The 15,865-nt window shown below is 50.2% G+C and overlaps 1 protein-coding gene across 1 annotated transcript; it reads right to left on the reverse strand.

The window, feature by feature from the left end:
- Positions 1 to 5,447: 5,447 nt before the first annotated feature.
- On the reverse strand, positions 5,448 to 11,550 carry BHLHA9 (basic helix-loop-helix family member a9). Its single transcript, XM_024736771.1, is given in 3 exon segments — positions 5,448 to 6,151; positions 6,154 to 7,442; positions 11,282 to 11,550. Coding segments are annotated over 2 exon segments (906 nt in total). The 5' UTR covers positions 6,848 to 7,442; positions 11,282 to 11,550; the 3' UTR covers positions 5,448 to 5,939.
- Between the last annotated feature and the right edge of the window lie 4,315 nt (positions 11,551 to 15,865).

The raw sequence follows: 15,865 nt of genomic DNA on the forward strand, positions 1-15,865 counted from the left end.
GTATAACTGCTTTACAATGGTGTGTTAGTTTCTGCTTTATAACAAAGTGAATCAGCTATACGTATACATATATCCCCATATCTCCTCCCTCTTGCATCTCCCTCCCACCCTCCCTATCCCACCCCTCTAGGTGGTCACAAAGCACCGAGCTGATCTCCCTGTGCTATGCAGCTGCTTCCCACTAGCTATCTATTTTACATTTGGTAGTGTATATATGTCCATGCCACTCTCTCACTTCGAGAGAGTGGCTAATGCCATTTTAAATAAGAGACCTCCTGCAGAGGGTGGCGGGTTGGGTGCCTGAGACTCCTGGACTCTAAGTCTGTGTCCAGCTTAGACAGGATTCCATGTTACAACCTGGGAGGTGATTCTTGGGGTGAAGGACTCAGGCCCTGTGGACCTATCGCTGCCCAGCCCAATTCCATAGCCTCTAGCCAAATGTGACTACCAGTCGCCTGAAATGTGGCTCATCCACACTGAGATGTGCTGTAAGTATAAAACATATACTAGATTTCAAACATTTAGTACGAGAAAAAAGAATGTAAAATATCTCATTAATACACTGTATATAGATCGCATATTGAAATGATAATATTTTGGATATATTGGGCTACATAAATCATTATTAAAATTAATGTCACCTGTGTCCTTTCTTTAATATGGCTGCTAGAGAATTTAAAACGTGGCTTGCATTATATTTCTACTGGACAGCACTGGCCTGGAGGACAGAAGGAACCTGACATTTGGATTTTTTGACTTAATAAAAGGAACCTGACATTGGATTTTTTGACTTAATAAAAACTCGAAGAGAAAAGAAAAAGCCAAGAAGTCCTCAGGGTGGCCCACGGCAGCGAGGTTACCAGGTATGCTGGTGTTCAGGGACTTGGGAGCCGCGTTTGCTCTGTCTGCTGTGAGATCCTCGGCTTGTGGTGCCATCTAGTGGCCGAGTGGTGGTGAGGGAAAGGACCAGAAGTGGGAGTGGAAACCAGGGGGAGGGCAGAGGCGAGGACCAGGAGCCGCGGGATTGGGCTCCGGGGCTGGTGAGCCCAACCCAGCCAGCTGCGCCTCCTCTGGCCCGGTCCTGCCCCCGCCTGCAGGTGCGGCCTCCCCACGCCCCCACAACTGAGGTCTTCGATGGAGGCCCACGGGCCACGTTCATCATGCAAAGTGGGTTTGGCCTGCACAGTGCTGGCTCAACAGTGTTTTTAAAAAATCCATTTCACAGACTTTTAACATGAAGATCTGGGAACCCTGGGCCCATTTTCTGCAGAGCAGCAAGCAGCTGGGCCCGCTGCAGCCTTTAGAAGGGAGGGCGCTGAGCTCCGACTCCGACTCCGCCCTCACACCGCCCGCGGGCCTCAGGTGGCGGCCTGCGCTGTGAGCGCCTGCAGCTACACAGGTGTATCGGCCTTTCTGTTCTGCTGCAGGCTGGCCTCGCTGTTCTCTAGTGTGGATGCAGGGAACTGAAGAAAGTCACTCCCCGCTCTGTGCCCCCTCCCTGATGGGCTGTGACGTCTTGGAGTGGGCAGGTGTGACCCCAGCTCCCTCGCCCAGGGCCTGACTTGCAGTGATGGCTGGCTGGATGAACCAGAGGAAGATGAAGACGCCAATAAAATGCCCAGGGTGTGTCCACACCGACGCTAAGTCCACCTCTGCCTGTCCCACCCTTGGTACACCCCGGGTGTGAAGGATGCTGAGGTGTAAACAGTGGAGTGGAAAGTGGACAGGGTGGACAGGGAAGCAAACCTCAGAAGGGTAGGTAAGTTCGAGCTTAATCCAAGGAGAAGAGGTAAAAAGCCCCCCTATGTCTGTACCCATGGCCTTTTTTGTTCAGCCGTGCGGAGCTTAATTCCCCGACCACGGATCGAATCCGTGCCCCCTGCAGTGGAAGCGTGGAGTCCTAACCACTGGACTGCCAGGGAATTCCCCCCAAGGCCCTTTTTATCCCCAGCATCGCCTTGGGTGTCAGGAAACCATATGGGGCTGACAAGGCAGGAGTAATTAAGAAAACTCCACTTCTCACTGAGGCCTGCCTGGGCCCAGCTCCACTGCTCCAGGCAGCCTTCTGGTGTCTGCACACACATACACACACACGTGCAAAGTGTGAGCAAAACTTGATGTGGTCATGCACCCATCAGCAAGCGCCCCAGTTTCACATCCAGTGAGGTGGGGTCCCTCCAAAGGAATCCTTGCTGTCTGTGCTCAAAACATTTCCCTACTCCTCTTTGGAAGGTGCCCTAAGGAAACAAAACTTGCACCTTTTAAAAACAATTATCAAGAACCTAATGGAGGGACTTCCCAGGCAGTCCAGTGGTTAAGACTTCGCCTTCCCAGAAATAGAGACACAGATGTAGAGAACAAACGTATGGACGCCAAGAGGGGAAAGTGTGTGTGGTGGTGGTGGGATGAATTGGGAGATTGGGATTGACATATATACACTAATATGTATAAAATGGATAACTAATAAGAACCCAATGTATTAAAAAGTTAAATTACAAACAAAATAAAGATTAAAAAAAAAAAAGACCTTGCCTTCCAATTCGATCCCTGGATGGGGAGCTAAGATCCCACATGCCTGGTGGCCAAAAAAACCAAAACATAAAACAGAAGCAATATTGTAACAAATTCAGTAAAGACTTTAAAGATGGTCCACATCAAAAATAATCTTTACAAAAAGAAAAAAAAAAAACCCTAATGGATACTAACCCTGTTACATCCTCCCAAATTCTCTCAAGGTCTGTTCCTGCACCTACCTGCTTGTCCACACTTATAATCAGCAAGCACAGACCAGTTTGTGATCCGCTCCCCGAACTCACCATAACTGGCATCCTGTTACAACACTAGAGAATGCTTTGCCTGTGCCTCTATGGTTGGGCATCTGTGTTGTTTCAAAATCTTTCATCGATAGGACAGTGCCGATGGGACTGCCTTTTTGCAAATTTGTTTTTGCTTTTGGATTACTCCCTTGGGGTATTTTTACTGCGAATTTGCCAAATTGTTCTCTACCAAAAAGGGAACAGACACACAGTACAAGTAGACATCTGTAAATGTGCCCTTTTCTCCATATCCCTGACGACACTGGGTCTTACGATTATTTACTTTGCTGGCATGTCTCATTCATTATGCTGTAAAGCTGCTAAAAGTGCTGTAAATTGTTATTCTTTTCTGCCCTTTCAAAGTGAACCCTCTCTCTGCTTTGAACACTATTTGAGGGATCTGTTGGGATTAACCTTATAGATACATAATTTCTGTCTTTAGGTATCAGTCGTTCATATCTTTTGGCCATAACTTTTAGCAGCTCTCTCTTATATGTTTTCTCTTTCCAGAACTTTCCTTTTTATATTCATTCAGTGCCTCTCCTTGTATTATTTTTCTCAATATTTGAATAAACCTGTGTGGCCTTGGTTGATAACTTCCATTTCTTTAACAATCACAGATTTATCTTCTTTCCACAGCAAATCAGTTATCTTGGAGAACGGACATGGTCTTAGGAAGCAGATTAAAAAACTCAAGCGAGAGTTCCAGAAAACCTGGAAGGCACATAATTAAAGGTATTCTGGCCTAGCATCCCCTAAAGAATCAGGGAGAGGAGGGGGTACCTGTTAGGTCAATACATACACATATGCACACACACACATTCACAGATCTACACATCTCTGTAAGCATGCACAAAATGTGTACATGTTAAAAAACCTGAGAATGCCAGGCAAAAAGTTATCATCTTGGAAATATGCAGATGTGTGCACTCAAACAAATAGCCCTGATGAAACAATGTTAATAGCTAACGTGTTGGGGGCTTTAGTTTATAAAACACCTTCCCATGCATTCTCTCCTCATAACAACCCTGTGAATAGAACTTGTCTTAGTAGCTTCCATGCAGTGAGTGCTTTGTGGGCCAGGCATTGTGCTAAGTGCCTTAAATGCATTCTCTCCTTTAGTCTGCACAACAGTCTATGATGTAAGGACTTATTTCAGCCCATTGTAGGGATGGAAGTACCTAGGCTCAAAGCCCTGGGGGCGCCCTCCACGGGGAAGAACGTCGTTTCTTTCCATCCTGGAACTTTGGAAAGCAGGACTTGATGGTCATTTTATTATGTTTCCGGAGAATAGAAACCTGAGGCTGAAGCAAGGTGGAAGCATTGTCCAGGCTGGTCTGTCATAAAATTATAATATGCAAACAGTACTAAGTTGTGGAACACCTTCTCATGGCCAGAAACTGTACCTTAGAATGAATGTTAATGCTCACAGCCACCCTGAGGTGGAATCATCTGTGTCAGAGGTGAGGCGCTGGAGGCTTAGAGAGGTTAAGTGGTCACACATGTAGTAAGTGGCAGAACAGAGATTGGCTCCCAGGCCGGTCTGCCTCTTTCCTTTCCGCTCTTAGACTGTGACACTGCCTCTCCCTTATAGGGCAGGCTCAGCGAGCAGGCCTGGGGCCAGAGTCCCACATTTTGCTCCTAGCTAGGCCCCAAGACCCCTCTGCCCCAGAGTCAAAGCCTTCCCGTGATCTGTATCTACCTGCCCTGTGAAATTTGGAGGCCTGAGGCCTGTGGACCTGATGCCAAGTGTGCCAGCCAGTGTCTCACTTGCAGAAAGCAAAGACACCTGTAATCAGGACAGTGAGCCTCATCTCAGCTGTTCTGGGGACACTTTACTCCTCCCTGGGTGACTATAGGCATCTCTCCAGCTTCTGTGGGGTCCCCCACTCTGAGCTGTATAACTCCCCCCACCCCAAGCTGGCAAGAGCCCAGTGCTCCAAGGAGACCAGAAAGCCCTCAGGCATCCCCTGGCACACCTGGGTCCTCACTCCAGCAAGCAGCACCTGCAACACCAGCCGGGTCAGCCCAAGTGAGACCGGACACGAGCCCGGAGTGCTCACCTTAGATGCAGAGCTGCTCTCCAGACTTCTCTGGGAGGCTGGCTGTCCCGCCCACTTCCTCAGCAGCCTTGGCCCGAGGCCCACCTTCCTGGATTCCAAGTCTGCCCCTCATCACAGAGGCCCTGGCTGCACTGGCCCACTCTTCCCTGGGAGCTCCATCCGCCCATAGCTTGGGGTACAGGCAGGACTTACCCCCCAATCCTTGGCCCTGGCCTCAGCTTCCTTCCCTGAGACTGGCCCAGACTCCGCCCTCATTGCCACCATCTCTGTGGCTCACTGCAGACAGCAGCTCTGCCGGGGGGGCCAGAGAGGAGGCTGACCACATCCTTAGCCTCCCAGTCCCGCCTCCTGTCTCCAGATAATGTCTTCTCCCACAGTGCCCCTCACAATGCTCCGTCACACCTGGGGTCTCACCAGGAACCAATGTCTTCAAGTACCTACCTGTGGGCCTCAGGTGAAACTCAGGCCAGGGCCCAACATTCCAGCGTGAGCCTCCAGGCCTCAAGCCCCTCAGGCCTTCTTGCCACCCTGGGCTACTGGGCCCAAAAGAGTCCTGGTAGCAGACAGAGACCATAGCTTCTCCTTTTTATTTAGCTGCTCCTGATGGCCTCTCCCAGATCACAGACTTGGGGCATCAGCACAGGCAGGGGGAGGGGACCACTGTGCCGTCAGACCACACCAGCTGCCACCCACGCTCCCACATACCATCACCCCCCTGTCCAAAAGTCCCCATTCTCCTAACAAACAGCAGGACTTAGAGGCACAGGGATGCAAAAGTCACTTTCCAAGAAGAGTTCATCGAGTCCAAAGGTAAGAACCCAGCAGGACCCTCCTCCTTTTGGAGCTGCCAACCCTGGCTGGGATTGGGGGGGGTTAAGGGGTGCAGCCCCAGGCTCCAGAGTTCCTTCCCACCGGCATAAGCGCCTCCTTTCACCCTCTGGCCTCAGCCCATTCAGCTGTGCCCAGGATGATTTTATAATCTTCCCTTCTGTAGTCATCAGGTCATTGGCTCCTCCCAGGCCGGCCTTCCTCCAGGCCCGCGGGTGCTCTCGGTGTCGGGTCAGAAGTGCTGGTAGCCCAGCCCGGGGCCCGCTCGCAGGTGGCCCCGCGGCCAGGCAGAGGGAGCCCCGAGACTTCGGCGCCAGCTTCCCGCGGAGGCCTGGGCCACGCCCCGCGCCTCGGCCACCGCCCTGGCCTGTCCCAGGGGCGTGTGAAGGAAGCACGAGGCGCAGCGCGGCGCGAAGGGCCCGGCGGGCGGCGGCGCAGGCTGACGCGCGCGGCCTGGCCGTAGCACTCCAGGTGCCCGCAGGGCCAGCGGGGCGCGGGGCTGGCGCGCAGCACGAGGGAGAGCGCCGAGATGCGGTGGATGGCCCTGCGCAGCGTGGCGATCTTGGAGAGCCTCTTGCCGGCCAGGTCGTGCCGCAGCGCGCGGCGCAGCGCGTTGAAGGCCTCGTTGTAGTCCAGGATGCGCTTGCGCTCTCGCACGTTGGCTGCCATGCGCCGCGCTTTCGACCGCACCGGCCGGCTGCGCTTTCTGCTGCCCACCACCTCCTCTGCCTCGCCCAGGTCGCGGGGACTGCTGTTCTCTCTCAGCACCCCAAAATCCCTCCCGGCCTCCAGGCAAGAGCTCCCCAAGTCCTGGGCAGAGCCTTCGTCCCCCTTCAGGCCCCTGAGGCCTGGTCCCGGCGCGCCTCGGTGCATGGCCTTCTCCCGGGCCTTGGCGCCCCGGCTCCGGCTCCGGCTCCGGCTCCGGCTCCGGCTCACAAGCCTGACAGTCCACCTTCTGAGCGTTGACTCCTGCAGTCTGGACACTCCCGGGACAGGCCCTCTCTGGCTGGGCTTTATGGCACCACGTGGCTCTCCGCCCTCCCCATCCATCCATCTCCCTCCTCCTGCTTTATTACCTGCCTCCAGGTAGGTTGGTGAGGGAGGAACCCAGAGGAAGGAAGCAAGGAAGGGAGGACGCATGCAGATTCTTGTAGGAAGGGATCAGATGGGCAGCCGGGCCACGCCCAGGGCAGTGCTCCAGCCGCGGGGAGAGGTTGCCCTGCTTCACTCCAGGGCCTCTCTGCGGTGGCTGGGTTCCACCTTCTTCCTCCCGACCCCAAAAAGAGTGCCACATTTGGCCTCCGGGCAGGAAAGCTGATAGGTGCACAGAAGGGCCCCAGTTTTGTAGTTGAGTGTGTTTAAAGAACCTTGAAAGTTTTGTCAAGTCGTGTGGGCAACCACGGGGCTGTCACAGAGGAAAGCATGACTGTTCCAGCGGGACCGATAAGGGAGGGGCAGATCAGCTACAGCAGAGGGCCCTGCAGATAAGATGGACCGGGAACTTCTGGCTTTCTCAGCTCCCAGAGTGAGGCTGGCTGTGATTCTGAGTTTGGATTTTGCTTGGGCCTTAACTCACCTCCTATCTCTCTTTAGCTCCCTCTTCCACAGGCAGAGCTGGGCTGAGTGCTGACTCAGAGGATGATGGCGATTGTCTGGTGGCCCCCTGGCTCCCCTTGTGGTACCCATCAGGGCATCTTTTGGAGTCCAGAGTCCTTGAGCAGCTCAAGACACAGCACTGTGGGGAGGTGGAAGGGTAAGCTGGGACGAAGTGAGAGAGTGGCATGGACATATATACACTACCAAACGTAAAATAGATAGCTAGTGGGAAGCAGCCGCATAGCACAGGGAGATCAGCTCCGTGCTTTGTGACCACCTAGAGGGGTGGAATAGGGAGGGTGGGAGGAAGGGAGACGCAAGAGGGAAGAGATATGGGGACATACGTATATGTATAACTGATTCACTTTGTTATAAAGCAGAAACTAACACACCATTGTAAAGCAGTTACACTCCAATAAAGATGTTAAAAACAAAATTAAAAAAAGACACAGCACTGCCATGTTATGAACTCAGTGAACCCACTCACCACCCCCCACCCCAGGGATTTTTAATTTTACACAGGGTTTCAGAAAAAGAATAATGCCTAGTCCTAGAGAAAGACTCCCCCCACAATGGAATTTCAGGTATCCACAAGTAAGTTGTATGGAGCACCAAGGTCAATATCATTCCCAGCCACAATCCAAATGCCTCCAAAATGCCAAGACTGTGTGATCAGCTGGGATGGATATGGAGTTCACATCCATCTCACCAAACAGCAGACTAACAACCCCATTACTTCAAACTATGAATTGCTCTATGGAGAAAAAGAATAGGGCTGTTCTTTTGTTTTATTTTCTGCCTTGCCTACTATACTATAAGCACCCTAAGGACATTGTATTTCTAGGGCTCTATTCCCCAAATGTGCAATGTCTGTGAAATTTAAAAGTGAATGAAAGCAGCTACAGCTGGATGTTTTCACCTCTCAAGCTGTTTCCCGCTGTCCCTAGAAACCACAGACACACAATCATACAGAAATGCAGGCCTCAAGCAGGATTCTACCCTGAGCCTGAGCCTCACAGCAATCCTACTGGGAAGGCTCTATTTTTATAATACCCATTTTACAGACTGGAAACTTGAGACTGAGAGAGTTAGGTAATCTGCCCCAAGTCAGAGGGCTGAGCCAGGATTTCAAATCAGGTAGCGTGGCTCCTATTTGAAGACCTAACCCCTCTGTGCTGGGCCTGCGTTCTGGGCTCAGTGAGCACTTCTCCACCCCCAACGCGGACAGCCTCCACCGACCACCTGTAGGTAATAGAGGCCTTGCATCTGCCCTTTGAAACAACAGTCATCGAGATAGTCAAATAGTTTCAACTGCGTTTGAAAATAAAAAGAGCTTGGCTGCTGTAGAGAAGTCCTGGAAATGAAGACAGACAAGCAGGAAAAATATAGAGAATCTGCGCCGGAAGCTAGGAGCAGTCCGAAGCAGCCCAACTGCCTGCCTCCTGGGACTGAGATTCGCTACCTGGGATTTCCTTGGCTAATTCTAACTCTGTCCCCAGCTGAACTGACGGCTGCTGGACCCCAGGGGGAGCATCAGAGAGCAGAAGTGACAGGCCAGTGCCCACTTGCCAACCTGACCCTCCACTGCAGGTAAGCCAGGGCCCTGTAAGCCAGGAGTAGCCTGAGGGGACTCGGGATCAGCCTGCAGCCACCTGCATGCACGTGTTGGAAAGGCCTTAGGCCTCTGCCTGCTGGAGATGTGGATTGAGTCCAGTGGCCTGCAGTGGGTCACCAGCCTCGGCTGCTGGCCAACATTTCCTCTGTGAAGCCAGCCCCGAACCCTCCCCTTCTGTGCTTTACCCCACCTTAGCATGTAGCAGATCATATTATACTTCTTTTCCCATGTATTTATATGTCTTTTTTAAAAAATTGAAGTGTAGTTGATTTACAGTGTTGTGTTAGGTGTACAGCACAGTGATTCAGATATATATATGTATGTACATGTATAAATATATATATAAGAATATATATATATTCTTTTCAGATTCTTTTATAGCTTATTACAAAATATTGAGTATAGTTCCCTGTGCTATACAGTAGGTCCTTGTTGGTTATCTACATATCGTATTCAATACTTTTATGTTCATGCTGGATCCACATCCAGGTCGCTTCTATATTCCCAGTACCTAGCACAGTGCCTGGTACATAGTAGATGCAAGGAGATATTTGATGAATATTGAATAAATGGTGCCATCCCTGATACTAAGATATTCACGAGGACTTCCCTGGTGGCGCAGTGGTTAAGAATCTGCCTGTCAATGCAGGGGACATGGGTTCGAGCCCTGGTCTGGGAAGATCCCACATGCCACGGAGCAACTAAGCCCATGCGCCACAACTACTGAGCCTGCGCTCTAGAGCCCACGAGCCACAACTACTGAGCCCGTGCGCCACAGCTACTAAAGCCCACCCTCCTAGAGTCTGTGCTCTGCAACAAGAGAAGCCACCACAATAAGAAGCCCATGCACCGCAATGAAGAGTAGCCCCTGTTCGCCACTACTAGAGAAAGCCCGCTTGCAGCAACGAAGACCCAACTCAGTCAAAAAAAAAAAAAAAGAAAAAAAGATATTCACGAAACTCTGGAAACTTCACGCTGGTCTGATCAAACAAGCTCTATATTCAAATCTGGTAAACAGTTATTGAACATGTACTAAATACCAGGCCCAGTGCTATAGGCTGTCACGTGTGTTGACGGCCATGAACACGTATATTAAGTATATAGAAGCTCCATGGGACTTCCCTGGCAGTCCAGTGGTTAGGACTCTGCGCTTCCACTGCAGGGGTCATGGGTTCAATCCCTGGTCGGGGAACTAAGATCCCACATGCCATGCGGCGTGGCAAAAAAAAAAAAAGTATATAGCTCCATGTTAAAATAGAAGGAAGTAAACCTTGCAGCCAAAAAGAAATGCCATGGAATTCCCCATCCCCCGAGTCACCTGGGGGGAATTTGATAATTGCCAAAGCTGTATTCACCCATGTGGTTGTAGTGGCAGCAGAAGTACATTATAACTTCTCAGACCCCACCCCAGATCTATTGAATTCAAACTTCTGAGTTAAGAGCAAAGTGGTTCAGATGTTCAGAAATATATATATATATGTTCTTCCAGAATCTAACCCAATCTAAATTTTACCTTGCTTAAGAATGACTGTTCAGGATTGTACACATAATGACTTATTTAAGGTTAATTTAAGTCTTATTCAAAGATAATTTTGAGTACACACAATTTTCTTCTTGCACATTAACTTGAGAACGTCCCCACCTATACTTGGATGGAGGAAAAAATACTCATGGCAATAGACACCTCTGGGGCTCAAATGTAACAATATAGTCGTAGAATATCAGCAAGGAAAGAAAACGAGGTTGAACCACAGATTTCTCTGCTGGCCCCCGACCATGAACCCTCAAATCGATATGAAAAGGAGGTCAGTGAAAGTAAAGACAATGTCCCAAGGGCGCAAGTTCCCCGATGCTGGGAGCAGGCCTGCCGTCCCATCCTTTCCCTAAAACAATTCTGGCTTTTCCTTCCCGTGTGTCCTACTTCTCCAGGCCGTCTCTTTCGCCCTTCCCCGCACACGTCAGGAAATGACCCTCGGCTCCAAGTTAATAATTCTGAGGCCACACTCTCCTGACAAATGGCCGGGGCTCCCAGAGAGAAGCGCCCCCGCCCCACTCGGCCCCCTTCCCACGAATCCCTGGAATCCGAGGGGACCCGTGTGATCCCCGGCTGCGACCCCCGGGGCGTGCAGCTCGCGGGGGCTTCGAGCGGGGTTGGGCCGACTTCAAAGGCCGGCGGCGGGGCAGGCATTTCCGCGGCATCTGCAGCGGCGGCCCGTCCCTCCCGCCGCGCTGCTGGAATCCGCCCCCGCGGGGAGCGCCACTTCTCCCGGCCGGGCCGCCAGGAGGCGGGCGCAGGGAGGAGGGGCCGCGCTCGTGATTTAGGGCCGGGAGATTCCGCTGACGGCCGCGAAGGTACCTATTACCTCTCGGCGGGGCTTGGATTTCAGAAATTCCTGCTCTTCCCCGGGAAGTTCCGGCGTCGCTCCCCCGAGGGAAGACAGAACTCCCACCTTGGAGAGAAAGCCGGGATCCAGGGACGGGCCTTCCGGAGAAACCGAGTCCAGGGCGTCCTGAGAACCCCGTCATCTCCGGAGAGCTGGCCTCCAGAAAGGCCCACAGCCTCCCTTCTCTCCCAGACCGGGATCATCAGCGTTCAACTTAGAGAGAAACTTGGCGTGGGGGAAATGTGGAATCTGGCAGTTCTGGGCTCAGTTTCAGGCTCTGTGCCTTCATTCAACAAAAATGTGATGACTGCTTCCTGTTCTAGTTACTGGTGCAGAGTAGTGAATTAAACAGGCAAAAAGCTGGCCTCACGGAAGTCACATTCAAGTGCAGAGAGCAAATAATAAGGAAAATAAGTAATTTATGTAGTAAATAAGTACTATTAGAATATATTAGAAAGTGATAAATGGGTACAGAAAAGATAAAATCAGAAAAGATAGAAAGTGGAGAATGTGGGGGTGGGAGGGGTCAGGGAAAGCCCACCTGAGAAGGTGACATATGAGTAAGGACTTGAATGAGACAAGGTACTTTTGTGGCTACCTTGAGGAAGAGCTTCCAGGCAGCAGGAACAGCATGTGCAAAGGCCCTGAGGCAGGAGCGTGTCTAAAAGTTCCAGGGGCAGCAAGGTGGCCGGTGGGGCTGGGGCAGAGCAAGAGGTGAGCTCCAGCTGGTGACATGGTTGCACAGTCTACTGCAATATCTTGCACTTTTACTTGGCAAGAGATGGGAAGCCATTAAATAATTTATTCCATCCCCTCACTTCATGAGTCTTAAATACAAAAGAAAACCCATTAGCTTTCTCTTTCTCTGACTGCTGGATGAGTATTCCATAAGCCATCATAGTATGATGAGGAAAATACAGTAAATTGGCCAAACCATGATATGAGAAAGTAGGGGGTGATGGGAGATGAAGCTGGGGGTTTACTAGGCATCATGCCCGAAAGCTTGGATTTCATCCTGTAGATAACTGGGTACCACAAAAGGATATTAAGTTAAGGAATGACACAGTCATGTTTGGATGGTAGCTAGAGATCCTTCGAACAGTGTGGAGAAGGGATCTAAGGCAGACTCCAGTTAAGATACTGTAAAGATCCAGGTGAGAGCGGAGTGCCCTGAGTTATGCAGGTGGTTGTGAGAGAGGTGGGCTGGAGTCCACACCTGTTTGGAAAGTAGAACTGGCACATGGGGGTGGCCAGCTGGAGGTAGCAGATGATGAAAAGGAAAGTGTTACCATCTCCATATCCTCCTTCAAGAGTCTGAGGCCTGAGATTTCTGGGCAGCCCCTAGTGATGGGGGGACTCTCTGAAATGCAGAGTCCAACTCTGGATGTGGGAGGAGGCTCAGGAAGGACAGAGAGTTGATGGCATTCTGGTCACTTCTTCCCAGGGGCTGGGAGACCTGGGGCACGTGGGGTTTGCAGTGAATGTTTTTTTGTTGTCGTTGTTTGCTCTGCAGCATTTTAATAGTCTGTCTGTCTCGGGGAGGGACGCCTCCATGGTGGGGCTCTGGGTGGGAAAGACTCCTGGCAGCTAGGACAGACAGGAGTCTAGGTACTTGACTCCTTGACTTGAATATGGAGCAGGTGTCCCAGAGAAACAGGCTCTTGGGGAGAAATTGCCTGTACTGGGCCAGTAGCCTCCAGTGTCCTGTGGGGGCATTCTCAGGAGGTTACTGGCTGGGCTGTGGTTCCAGCCACCCAGTTTCCTATAATTCTAATGAGTTTCCCGAGCTTAATCCCATTAAATTTTCTACTGATCCTGTGAGCTATCTCAGAGCTGCCCAGCAACTTCCTCTTCCTCTTAAGTGAACCAAGTTGGGTTTTGTTGTTTATGACCAAATTCCTGACAATCTAGAGCAGAGAGTAAGTAACTGCCCTGTTGCTGCTCTTACTCCCAAATCAATCCCTGTACCTACCCTACCATTTACCAGCTTTGAGACCTGGGGCCGGTAACTTAACCTCTCTGAGCCTCAGTTTCCTCAGCTCTAAAATGGATTGGTAACTGCCTCACAACTGGAAGGCCCTTGGTGCAATGCCTGGCACATAGTTGGCACTTCATAATATTTAGTTATTGTGTTATTTTTATCCTGTTTCTGGCAGACTTACTCAGCATCCCAGGGGTACTTTCTTCCAAGCTTATGTAATACCCCTTTCCCCTGCCCCTACTCCCAGCCCACAAAGTAACATCGCTCAGTCAGGCATCTCCTGACTGCTTGTTCCTTCTTGGTCTAAAGCTAGAATATTTCTTGGACCTTCCCCTACACTCACCTCTGCTGTGCCTATAACAGTGAACAACAGAGGGGATGTTTGGGCTCTGGAATAAGACCATCATTTATTAACTGTATAACCTTGGGTAAAATGCTTAATTAACCTCTCTGAGCCTCAGTTTCCTTAACTGTGAAATGGGGATATGCAATAATACTGCTTCATCAGATTAGTTGCAAGGATTAAATAAAACAGCATGCTATGCTCTCATAAGAGGTCCTGGCTCCTCTGAGGTGCTCTAACTTTCTCACCCTCCTGCGGCTCTGCTCCCTTCCCCAGGCAGCCTGGCACTGCAGCTGTAAATCATCCAGAAGCCAAGAGCACCCTCCTCCCTCCCACCCCAGTACCAAACTCCTCATCACCTCCACCCACTAATGACCTGGTGATTGGCTTCTCATTAAAGCAATGACAAAGAGGCTTCTGTGCTTTTAGCTGGGGTCTAATCAGCCATAGATCTGCCCCAGGGTCAGTCAGGGGTGAAGGCGGAATTCTGGTTCCTGGGGCCTGGCTTGGCGTTGACAGAGGGCTCTGTCTTCCTGTCTCCTGGGAGAGGCAACCACTGGCCTGAACTGGAATTCTCGGGACAGGGTCCTGCTATTGTGGGGAGGAGAAACAGGGCTTCTACTCAGTGCCCAGGAGACTGAGAGCCATGTGTGGTCTGCCTTCCTGAGATGCAATTTTCTCATCTGTCAAGTGGGAATAATAAATGATAATACCTACCTCGTGGGGTTGGTGTGAAAATAGACATAAATAAATCAAGTGTACATTTCTAAAACTTTGTAGTTGTCAACAGATGGTAGCATCGTTGTTGTGATTGCTTTCATTATTATTGGATTTTTATTTTAATTTTTATTGGAAACCAAATGCCAATTTTCCCACCTCCGTTTGGTGAATAGTTTATTCTGTCTCCAATGATTCGTAATGCCCATCTCTATGATGCCACCTCCAGCCATCTCTGTTTAATGCCTGTCTGATCTGGCAATCCCTTGGCCTTGTTGCTCATTTTCATAATTTTCTTGAGTATTCTTGGCTCTTTACACTTCCATGGGAATTTTAGAACCCCTTTGTTTAATTTAATCATCCATATGATTATTCTTCTGTGATTCTTTTCATATCTCTTCTATGTATATTTCTTTCTCAAGGTGGCTTCCCTCATGGTGGCAAAATGGCTGCAGGAGTTCTAGGAATCACGTACATACTCCATCATGCACAAAAGGGGAAGAGACTTACCCAGGTAGGCCGCTTCTCAAACCCTGACCCATAGAAACTGTGAAGTAATAAATGCTCATTGTTGTTTTAAGCCAATATGTTTTGAGGTAATTTGTTACATAGCAATAGGTAATGAATACAGCAGTTATACCATTTCCCAGACTTTCCTGCAGTTGACTGAGTTCTCCTCTTAATATGAGCGGAAGTGATGTGTGTCACTGCCAGGCCTGTCCATGATAACTTCCCATATGCAGCCTCCACACTCCTTCCCCTTCCTCCTGTATCAGAGACCTAGGGCAGCCATGGGAGCCACAAGCTAAAGATGATAGAGCCAAAAGGTGGAAGGAGCCAGGCCCTTCATCGCCTGGAGGAGAGCTGCCCAAGAAAACTGCCTGACTGGGAACACCCACAGTGAATGATTACACAAGTGAGAAATAAACTTTTATGTTAAAGCCCTTGAGATTTGGGGATTTATCTCCTACAGCATTTAATATCATCATTTTTTAAGGTTTTTTTTTTTTTTGATGTGGACCATTTTTAAAGTCTTTATTGAATTTGTTACAATATTGCTTCTGTTTTATGTTTTTGGTTTTTTGGCCATGAGGCATGTGGGATCTTAGCTCCCAGACCAGGTATCAAACCCGCACCCCCTGCATTGGAAGGCAAAGTCTTAACCACTGGACCACCAGGGAAGTCCCTAATACCTTCTTTTAAAAAAATTTTTTTTGTTTTTAGCTGCATAGGGTCTTTGTTGCTGTGTGTGGGCTTTCTCTAGCTGTGGCGAGCAGAGGCTACTCTTCGTTGCGGTGCGCGGGCTTCTCATTGCAGTGGCTTCTCTTGTTGCGGAGTGCCGCCTCTAGGCGTGCAGGCTTCAGTAGTTGTGGCTCGTGGGCTCTAGAGCACAGGCTCAGTAGTTGTGGCGCATGGGCTTAGGTGCTCTAAGGCATGTGGGATCTTCCCGGACTAGGGATCGAACCCATGTCCCCTGCGTTGGCAGGTGGATTCTTAACCACTGCACCACCAGGGAAGTCCC

This window comes from Neophocaena asiaeorientalis, unplaced genomic scaffold, assembly GCF_003031525.2.
Source record: "Neophocaena asiaeorientalis asiaeorientalis breed wild unplaced genomic scaffold, Neophocaena_asiaeorientalis_V1.1 scaffold129, whole genome shotgun sequence".
Lineage (NCBI taxonomy): Eukaryota > Metazoa > Chordata > Mammalia > Artiodactyla > Phocoenidae > Neophocaena > Neophocaena asiaeorientalis.